The sequence below is a fragment of the Ascidiella aspersa genome, chromosome 7, assembly GCF_963924565.1.
Source record: "Ascidiella aspersa chromosome 7, kaAscAspe10.2, whole genome shotgun sequence".
Lineage (NCBI taxonomy): Eukaryota > Metazoa > Chordata > Ascidiacea > Phlebobranchia > Ascidiidae > Ascidiella > Ascidiella aspersa.
This window is the reverse complement of record NC_139453.1, coordinates 22,103,586-22,113,789: the sequence shown is the minus strand read 5'-3', so window position 1 is coordinate 22,113,789 and position 10,204 is coordinate 22,103,586. Positions and strand designations below refer to the sequence as shown.

General features: G+C 34.9%; 2 protein-coding genes across 3 annotated transcripts; both read right to left on the bottom strand.

The window, feature by feature from the left end:
- Positions 1–793: 793 nt before the first annotated feature.
- On the bottom strand, positions 794–8,061 carry LOC146138333 (thymidylate synthase-like). Of its 2 annotated transcripts, none has more exons than XM_083393317.1 (7): positions 7,987–8,061; positions 6,268–6,450; positions 5,384–5,542; positions 4,683–4,837; positions 4,035–4,166; positions 3,348–3,471; positions 794–1,311 (listed from the first exon to the last, which is right to left on the bottom strand). In XM_083393317.1, the coding sequence occupies exons 1-7, from the start codon at positions 8,003–8,005 to the stop codon at positions 1,091–1,093; spliced, it is 993 nt and encodes a 330-aa protein (XP_083249443.1). In that variant the 5' UTR covers positions 8,006–8,061; the 3' UTR covers positions 794–1,090. The 2 variants fall into 2 exon arrangements, with proteins under 2 accessions (XP_083249443.1, XP_083249444.1); XM_083393318.1 differs by lacking the exon at positions 7,987–8,061 and adding an exon at positions 6,531–6,971.
- A 666-nt stretch (positions 8,062–8,727) lies between these two features.
- Positions 8,728–10,075, bottom strand: LOC146138332 (methyltransferase-like protein 27). The gene has a single exon (XM_083393364.1). It carries the CDS (start codon positions 10,039–10,041, stop codon positions 9,349–9,351), a length of 693 nt encoding a protein of 230 aa, XP_083249490.1. The 5' UTR covers positions 10,042–10,075; the 3' UTR covers positions 8,728–9,348.
- Between the last annotated feature and the right edge of the window lie 129 nt (positions 10,076–10,204).

The following is a 10,204-nucleotide window of genomic DNA, read 5'->3' as shown; positions in this document are numbered from 1 at the left end:
GCTGTGGTGTACGACGAGTAAAGGACTCGAATAATCTAGACAAGTTGTCACACAACTTTAGTCCTAAATCACCGGCCGGCTAATTGTATGCGGATTGGCGTTCGCGGGCCGGATATAGGATATTTGGCTAACCCTGTTTTAATTAGGTACACTATGCAGGGAACTGTAATGTAGCTTCATAATATATTTAATGACATTAACTGAAGATGATACAAGCTCGTATCGAAACGTCTTAAACAAGTTGGTGCCGATCTAATCGGCATTTTTGGCTTTGCAATTTATTATCAAGCTATTTTATTTAATTATTATAAAACGAAAGAAAGTAAAATACGTATTAGTCAAATTTATACGGAGGTTTAGTTTTATCAAAAATATAGCTTAGTTTTGCATCCGACAAACATTTTAGTTTAATAATAAAGTATTAAATTCAATATTTTAAGACCATTTAGTATAACGAGCCGAATAAAGCAAACCAGTGGACCTGATGTGGCCCGCGAGCCCTAGTAAGTTGGCAACTAGGCCAGACATTCCTTGCGACACAATAATATCGCTGACTATAAATTATACCGCTAGGCATTCCAGCGTAAACGGCAGGTAGCATCGATATCTTCTGGTGCAGTTTTATGTGTCGCCAACCAAACCAAACTAAGAAACGTTATTTCCAAATTTAAATTTTCGAAAACATCTTATTTTTAGGTGTAGTACAACATACCTCCGAAACGGTGGGTCACTACCAAAGTTTAGGTATAGTGGCCTGACCCTGTTAAGCGAATTGGATTAAATATGGCGGCCATAACGCAAAGGAAGTGTGTATTTTACTTGAAATAACAAAAAGGAAAATATGTTGACAGTGAATGTACAATTCAAATTTTGTGTATAGCAAACTGGAAAGACAAAATTACAGCAAAATACAACATACGACTGTTTCCGAAGGTAAAGAGATACACAGGCGAGAAAAAATTCGATAAACCTTGAATATATTTTTCGTTAGGCAACGCCTGTTCAAACGTGCTTTGGCATTTACCTGTTTCAAGAAAAATGTTAAAACGCATGTTTTTAGTCCCAACCGACTGAACGTTTGCAGAAGAGTTCAAACTGCCATCTTCATGGTTATCTTCTTGTGGGGTTCGTAGCCTTCCACGACAAAGTCCTCGTATTTGAAATCGTTTATATTTTTAATATCCTTCCGTGAAAACGTCAGTTTGGGAAAGGGCTTCGGTTTTCGCTTGAGCTGAACTTCGAGCGGCTCGATGTGATTCAGGTAGACATGAGCATCACCAAGTGTGTGTACAAAGTCGCCCGGCTTCAAATCTGGAAAGTTTTAAAAGAGTGTTTGAATTATCTGCTAATAAAGTTGCTGCTATATGTAATGTTGGAAATATTGTAAAAAACAAGATTTGACACAGCGAATACAAGGACATTTTGCGATTCCCAATCTACTGATAAAACATATTTTTTAGTGAATAAAAACAGTATCCCCGTTACTCATGACCAGGCTGGCAGAATCTTGCCAGCCTTCTGGTGACAAGAATTTTTGGCGAAAATTCTTCGGTATTTTGGAGTTGCCCCCAAACTTAAATGATGTGTTTGCCTGAGGAATGTATGAACCTTGCCATGTTTTGGTGATAAACAAGGCTATTAATAAGTAAATTATACAACAAAACGTAGCGCCGAAGGCGCAAAAATGTTTGTGACATTAAGTCATTAACAAATACATCGTGAAGGTACAACCTGGGGCCTGGGGGTGTACGTACATGTCTCCTTTTCTTGCTCTAAAAGTATTACATAGATAGCTATTTTCAGGCAAACTTTTGTGAAAACGTGCAGCTCAAAACCAGATTGAAAAGCACGAAAAAATATTCTTTGCATAAATTTCCAATTTATATTGCTCGAAATGATAATATTTATAATAAAATTTAATAGAAATTGTCACAGTGCAACATGCCACATAGTATGCATATTACCTTTGGGATAGATTTGTTGAAAACAAAGACACAAACCTAGCAAAACCAGGCTAAAGTTAGCGCGAAAATTGTTTGCATTTGCGTAATTAAACAACCTAAAATATACTTTAGGCGTTAGGGGGAGAAGCATAGCCTGGTACATCCTTAATATGCTGATGCGAATGTTACACCTGTACATTTAACAGGAATGGGGAATTCAACTCAATATACAGGAAATCAACTCAATATAGAAGTACTTGCCAATTCAAAGTAAAACTGCCAACACGTAACAATTGTATGATCGAAAGTGTGTACTTTTTAAAATAATAAACAGTCTATATGCCTTACACTGGCTTTTTCTCACTAAACAATGTGCTTCACACTACGGTAACTTTTTAAAAATGACACAACAAAATTAATTTTAGCCTTTTGTAGTAAGAGATTGAAAATTAAAAAAATGACGATCTAAGGAGTATTTTTCGGGTTTGAGGCCTATTAAAATAAATATTACAAAGTGAAAACAGCTGAAGATTTTAACCAGTCAATTTTACTTCATTTGGTTTATCAATCTTTTCGAAATATGTGCCACATAGTTGCAATTAAATCCGTCAAAGGGTGTCAACAGGTTTCAACTGAATGTTAGACTCGCCATACTCCAAATTCACCAGTTAGTAGAATTAGAAATCTTTAAGTTCAAAACAGTATAGACTTTCTTGTCTCAGTCAAAATCAGTCACTATAGGTAAGTTCAAGTTCATGTATAAATTTGAAAATCAAGGCTTACCTTTAGTTTTCAATTCCTATTTTTGTCAAACTTCCAACATCCACGGTCATAACAAGGCAAAATAAATCAAAAAACTACTTCCATCCCCAAATTAAAACCGATTCAGGGAAAAGAAGCTTAAAATTTGTTGCAGTTAATCTATGGAAACTCATACCCAACACGGCCAAACAACTACCATACAAAAAATTTGTTTCCTTTATAAACTATGACATTCTTAATAATTGAACTTCGTAAAAACACAATGTGAGCACGTGTGTTGTCATGGAAACCTGTGCAAGTTGAAAAATATCCTATGTGAAAACGCAAATTTTGTTTACTGTTGCTTCTCTCTCCTTATTTCGTAATATTGAACCTGCTATAATTATTGTTGTGTTTTATCGAAAATCTTTCGTTTCTCAAGTTTTCTTTGGTGTTTTTTTTTGTTTGTTTTTTCTCTTATAGTTTTGTGTTTCTTCGCAGTACCCGTACCCGTATACATTATACAATCTATCATGTTTTAAGGGGTGGCTGACTTGGTGACCTTCGGGTCTTTCGTCACCCTGGACGTTTATTTCTTCGTTTCATTGTGTGTGTTTTCCAAAATCACTACAAAACGGGCAAATAAAATATCTATCTATCTACCTGTGATGTGGGCGATCATGTAAGTGAGCAGTGCGTAACTGGCAATGTTGAATGGCACGCCGAGTCCCATATCGCCAGACCTCTGGTACAGCTGGCATGATAACTCGCCGTTGCAAACGTAGAACTGGTGAAATAAGACAAGTATTTAAAAAAAAACAGCTGCAAACTTCAGCATTAGGAAAAGTGGAAAGAAACAAAGTTACACACAAAATATATTTTTGAAAGGGCTCTAACTTTTCAGGTTAAGAACGAGTTAACCGGGTAATCATAAAACGCCTACTTCTGTTTTTCACAAGGGCGCTCAAAAAATTTCGCTAAACATGCCATCACTAAATACCCGACGAAAATATGAGTTTGCATGCGAAGTAAGATATATTTAACTTTTGGTATTTAGTATATTTAGCACATATATTTAAACTTTTTGTATTTAGCATTGCTTGATAAAGGCAAAAACAATGGCGATCGCATGAAATGTCCCTTTAAGGTAAAATCTGTTTCTTAACAAACAACATTGTTTACTGTAAACTTCTTCTATAATCCAAACTTTATTTCATTTGCTAGGCAGGTATTTTCTGAATGCGTGAAACCTATTGGTTTAAGTATGGTATGTTAAACTTTAAAAGAAAACTGAAAAGGAGTAGAAAATACTATTTGTAATATGTTAAAGCAAATCAAAAAATATGTTACTTGACAAAGTGCATGACATGGAGGCAATGCCATTTTGTGAAGATCTGCAGGATTCCATGCACACATTATTATTCTCCTGTCATCTGGGTTGTTTCGAATTTTATCAATCACATTTTGAAGTTGATCGACCCCCTGCAAAGATAACTCATAAGCTCAATGTAACTTCACAAAAACATTTGAAAAAGAAAAAGATATTTTAAATAAAATCCTGGTTTCTACACACAAGTGCTCATAATACCAAATCGATAATATTGTAGATTATAGAGATAGACTGATATATCGGTATGCCTTTATTTGGCTTCTACCAATAAATCGGTATTAGTAAATGTACGCGGATATTTTAGTACCAAAATATAATATATTTTTTTCTGTACAACAAACAATTTAGTGAATTTACCCATTTTTTCATAAAAAAATTGGGTTTTAGCCGTAAGTCAAGTTAATATGCAAAATAATAGTTTAATAATTAATAAAGGTATGTAAACTAAAACGTTATTTGGATTTTATTTTCAATTAATTTGAATTTTGAACATTTCTTAGGTAAATAAAAAAATCGGTATCAGTATATAAAAAAAAGTGATATCAGACGACCTCTAGTAGATTACTTTCGCTCTTGTAAACAACTGACAAAGTTGGTAAATTTATCACCTTTTCTGTGTAGTCTGCATGCATGTTCTCATACTCTGCTCCAAAATGACGCCATTGGAAGCCATATACTGGCCCAAGGTCACCTTCCTCACGATCAGTTAGGCCAAGGTTGTCGAGGAATTCGCGAGACCCATTTGCATCCCAGATATGAACATCTGTAAAAATGTTATATAATATGAAAAATATTGGATGTTAAATCTGTTATTTAACACTATGAGTAAAACTACCCTCACATAAAACAATTATGTATGGAGTGTGCCAAACAAAATGTGATTATCTGGGAACTCCTGTTGATCAATTTAACTCTACAGCAAACATAATACATGGTAATTTGTTTTCTTTTTTATTATGTATAATTTATACTACTAAAAAAAAACTTTTTGTTCCAAACAACTTTTGTGTCAAATTCGGGATTTGGAGGTGCTTGTGGGTAAGTGGGGCGTGGTCCTTACGGCTTTCATGGCGGTTGGCAGGCAAAGGCGCTTTAATATTCCTCTTTGTCCTACCAAAATATTATCCAATAATTAAACCTGTCTTTCTTTTTCAGGGCATATATTTCTTCTACGATTGAATGCGTAGGACATTGTACCATGTGCCTTACACTTGTCATGTCATATTGGTGTGTTGATTTAATATAGTTTGACACAATATTACTTCTTTACTTGTGTTAATGTCATAAGTGAACTAATTAAAAAACTAACTCTTATCCTGGAGCTCTTTTGCACTTGTGCTCCCCTTGATAAACCACAGGAGTTCCTCTGCCACACCACGGAAAAACACCCTCTTTGTTGTTAGTAATGGAAAGGATTCACGAAGGTTAAATCTCATCTGCGCACCAAATATTGACTTTGTTCCAGTACCTGCAAGCAAAATCAATACAAAAAGGAATATTAAAAACTTGATTGAAAAAGAAAGACTTGATATAAAGAACTGTTATAACTTATAACAAATATACGTTTTAGAAGACATCAAATGTTGCAGTTTGTATGAGATTCAAGTTCAAATTTTAAATCATCCAAGGTACGGGGTTCACATTTTGCACTTGCCCACTCGACAGTGCGAGTGCTCTTCGCTCCGGGCATGTTCCAATTGACGACCAAGTGCCTTATGCCAAACTCATTGTTGTTTTCTAACCTACTGGACTAAATTTGTGACAAGTTGTTTTAAGCCTCACAGATTGAAGAACAGTATTGCATAAATCGCTAACGAAGCACACTGCACTTGACAGAAAACAAATTATGGAATGCAGTCAGGAGGTCGGTTATGCCAGGAATACCGACAGTCTTGACATCTGCTGATTGGTACACATTCGCCCGACTGCCAAGTCCAAATTTTAATTTAAGGTCAACCCTGCAGCCAGGTTGTGAAGTAGTTGCCCAATCGCGCTTGAACCACATAAAAAAGTGTTTTGGCAGAAATATTTACTAAACTTTGCCTTTTATGGTACTAGATTACAATAAACACGACACATTGTAAATCACATACGCTTGTGACTGAATTTTTAACCTAGTGGATATTCACCAAATCTTTTTGAGAATGGACAAAATTAAACTGGTTGCTGTTTTACATAACCACAATGCTTTACCTGTTCGATCTCCTTTTTCATTTCCGTGTTTTAATATATGTGATATCAGGTTTAAATACTGATACTCATCATGTAATCTTTCATATTCATCTTTAGAAGTCATGTTTTCTTTGTTTTCAACATGACAAACTATGTTGTCTTTATTAGTGTCCTTTAAAGTGGTGTCAGCAACGATTTCTGTAGCTAAAAAAACAACAAGTGAAACTAAACAAACAGGTATAGAATTGTAGTATTGTACACGTTAAGTAAACATTAACACTTACCCATTTTCCAGCAAAAAAACAACAGGGTTCGATCTCACCAGCAAGCAAGAGTGAACAAAACAAATCAACCAAAAAACGCGCCAAAAAAACTTATTTTCTGACGTCATCATGATTATTTATTGATTTTACCAGTGCCTATATATTCCACTGCTTTAATCGTTGTATTTGCTTAGTTTAATATTTGGCAGATAATCCGATTTTGAAATTTTGGGTTCTATAAAAAAAGTTTTGTTTAGCGCCGGTTTGATCAAAGTTGCTTTAAAATCCGTTTAAAAACTTTCGATTAGCCATATATAAAATTGTGATGGCGATTTTACTTGTCTTTACATAAAGCTACTGTTTTATCGGGAACACACAATAAGACCATATAATTAAGGCATTAGGCAATACCCAGTAACATACACGAAACAATAAGATCAAAATCGTCTGAATAATACTGGTACCTAAACGTGTCGGAATAAGTCCTAAACTTATTGTAATAAAAATAACGCTTGAAATTGGAGGAATAGGCTATAGCAGGGGTCGGCAACCTTTTTTGCACTGCGGACCGGTTTAAAACTAAAATTTGTCGCGGACCGGCCTTGAAAAAACAACAAATGTTCAGAAAAGGTAATTTATTACAACTTTGAATGTGAACTTTATGCTTGTTTTGTCGCAAAGTGAGGCTCCCATCTAGGAATTATTGAACTTACTGAAACCCGCGAGCGGCATCGGGCCAGCCAAACAATTTAGTTTGACCCAGCCGCGACTCATTTTAATAAAACTTTTAGGCCTTTACATTTTTTTTTTAAATTACACTGGTATAACATAATTAACAATTTCTATATTCTTACCAGCTTCTCAAAATAAGGATATTTAAGTTCGTTTTTGCGTTTGCCGACCAAGGGGCTATAGGACTATCGGGGCCGTCGGTCTGGCATCGGCCGTTTTTATGTAGGTTAAGGTAGGCCTACTTAGGGTTGAGTTTGGAGTTAGGTAAAATGTTGTACAGGCCTGATTCTGACCATTAGGTCTTATTTCGTCGGATTTGGGACTTATTCCGATTTAGTTAGGCCTACCGGTAACCCATTACGACTATTTATTACAACTATTAAGTTATTATTTACGACTACTACTATAAAGTTTTAGTCCTGTTTAGGTCTTATTCCGAACTGTGTTTTATTCCGCCGTTGATGTTGTTCATATTTCGGTCTTGTGGCTGGATTCAGTTTTGTCGACAAACCACGCAAAGCCTATTCGCGTGGCATGATTGTAACATCAACAAACATCCTAAGCAGCCGAAAAAACTAGGGGAGATATTATTAAACGATCTGAAGACGCCAAAAAATTTACGTATCACATTACTTTGCTAATATTCGAATTTGATTTCCGGTGATAGAACGTAACATAGGTTTTAAGTTTTATGGAAAGTTCATCAAATTACACATGGATTATTGCAGAAGGTCAAAATACCTACCTTGATCAGATATATACATTTTCGCGTTAATTCGACCGATTACCCATAAAAACGCACTATCACACCTCCGGGAACGTCGCAGAACACCGGTTGTGGAACACTGATATTGATGTTGTTTGCGCACATTTAGAAGGTTTTTACAAAATGGTTATTGAATAATGATTAGCACATATCAAACTTATTTTTAAGCTAGATAAACGCTAATTTTTTTTTTTGACCTTTGTGTGATTTTTACGTTTGTTCAGTGCAGCAATTTTACTGTGACGTCGATATTGCTCATCGTTTTATATGCTAAATCTCTTAAAATTAAAGTTGTTGCCGCCTACAACCAAATAAACCACATGCTTTTTCGTTTAATCACGAACTTAGCTTTAGTTGAATAGTTGCATAACGTAGTTCGTTCGACAACACATACTTCCTTATTTTACATGGAATATGACGTCACGTTAAACGTAATTTTTGTTTAATTTTTCTTTTAATAGAAAATGTATGGCCTAACAATAGCACAGAGATCCCAACTTGAATGCCATTTGCAACGCTTAAGCGTGTTGTAAAAATCCTAGATCCAAGTTTTGCGCTGCCAATTTTTTGTGTACGATTATGTATAGTTAATTGGGACTGTTTTAATTTCGTTTTAAATTGCCACGTAATAGTAAACCAATAGAAAAAAATGCTAGTAAAGCTGCTGCAAACAATGTACAATTTCTGTAAGATGTCAAAGCAAAAAAAGGTTTGGTACAATACAATTGCACATAGTTCCAGGTTTATCCAAACCTTAAACAAGCCATGATCAAAGATAATGTCACTATTTATTTTGTCCATAAACACAGTAATAAAACACATAAACCCACAACTTTTAGTAAAACGCTAAATAATAGCGATATTTTCCCAGTTAAGTGAAGCAAAAACTAAGCAAAAGAGGGGAAAATTCCTAGCGCCACCATAAAACCTTTCTTTATAATCTCCACTAGTGAGAAGTTCCACTCTGTTTAGGAACCATAAAAATATTAAAATATTAAAAGCAAAACTAGGCTGAATGGTAAGAATTATGCACAATTTTATGTATTTTTATTAATTGTAGAATGGCTTTTCAAGGAAAGTTCAAATGCTCATTAAACCAAGTTTGGTATTTTTCAAAAAACATATTATCCTTGTAGCAAAATATTTTTCCAGTCCATATCAAGTTTACAGAAAAAAATTTTCATGATAAACAAGGAAAAAATTTAGCAATAAAAATTACGTTTATGATCTGTAGCAAAAACAGTATAAAAAATAAATAAAAGAGGTACATAATTAACTACCCAAAGGTAAACTTTTAGACCCAAGTAACTGATTCTCACCATTGTTTGTAAAAACAACAAATTACAACTTCTTATAGCAATATATAAGTGCATACAGAGGGGTTGAATCTTTATCTGAAGCTGAATTATCAAAATTAAAATAATTTGTTTGAAAAACTTTTTCCTTAGCCCAAATCTTTTCACTTTCCAATCTTTGAATTTCGTCACTTAGCTCTTTTACATAGCCTGATGCCTGCTTGTTGTCTCGGGTGGCAAACACAATTATTCCATTGCGTTTAGTCACCCGAATTAAATGTGATAAAGTAGGCGGCATCAAATGGCCCGGGCCATAGCCACCTGAGCACACAACAGCATCATATGTATCACTTGAAAAAGCCAGATCTGTTTCTGGAGTCACAAATGCATCAACCAGATTGCGGTAAAGTCCATCTTTTTTCTTTGCAATTTCCAGCATTCCAGAACTACCATCAATCCCATCTATAGCACCTTTAAACCCATCCGACCGTAAACCTTCTGCTACAAGACCAGTTCCGCAGGCAATATCAAGTACTTGAAGATTGTCACCTTTAAGAAACTCATTTGCACTTTGGGCAACCACTTTAGGTGTTTCATACCCAAGTCCAACAAAGTCATTTTCATAATCAGCAGCCAGTTTCGTGTAGTTGGCAACAGTTTTTTCTGTGCTATCTACGTTTATGTAACCCCCATATATTTTGTTATACAGCCTAACTTTGTTTTGCTTCTCTTCTTCCATGACGTTTGTTAAACTACCTTTATGGGATGACAGAAGTTCTGCAAAATATAAAACTTAATTATTATCACTGTGTAATCGTAAGACATATACATGATCAATGTTCGTTGGTTATGGTTAACCAAATACTAAAAGCATAAAGATGTCCATGATGACCTTGCTTAAT

Coding starts and splice junctions, on each gene's coding strand:
- LOC146138333 (XM_083393317.1), bottom strand. Junction 5,543..6,267: donor TGAAAAAGGAGATCGAACAG/GTAAAGCATTGT, acceptor TTTTGCTTGCAG/GTACTGGAACAAAGTCAATA. Junction 4,838..5,383: donor AAAAGAGCTCCAGGATAAGA/GTTAGTTTTTTA, acceptor ACATTTTTACAG/ATGTTCATATCTGGGATGCA.
- LOC146138332 (XM_083393364.1), bottom strand. CDS start 10,041: ATGGAAGAAGAGAAGCAAAACAAAGTTAGGCTGTATAACAAAATATAT.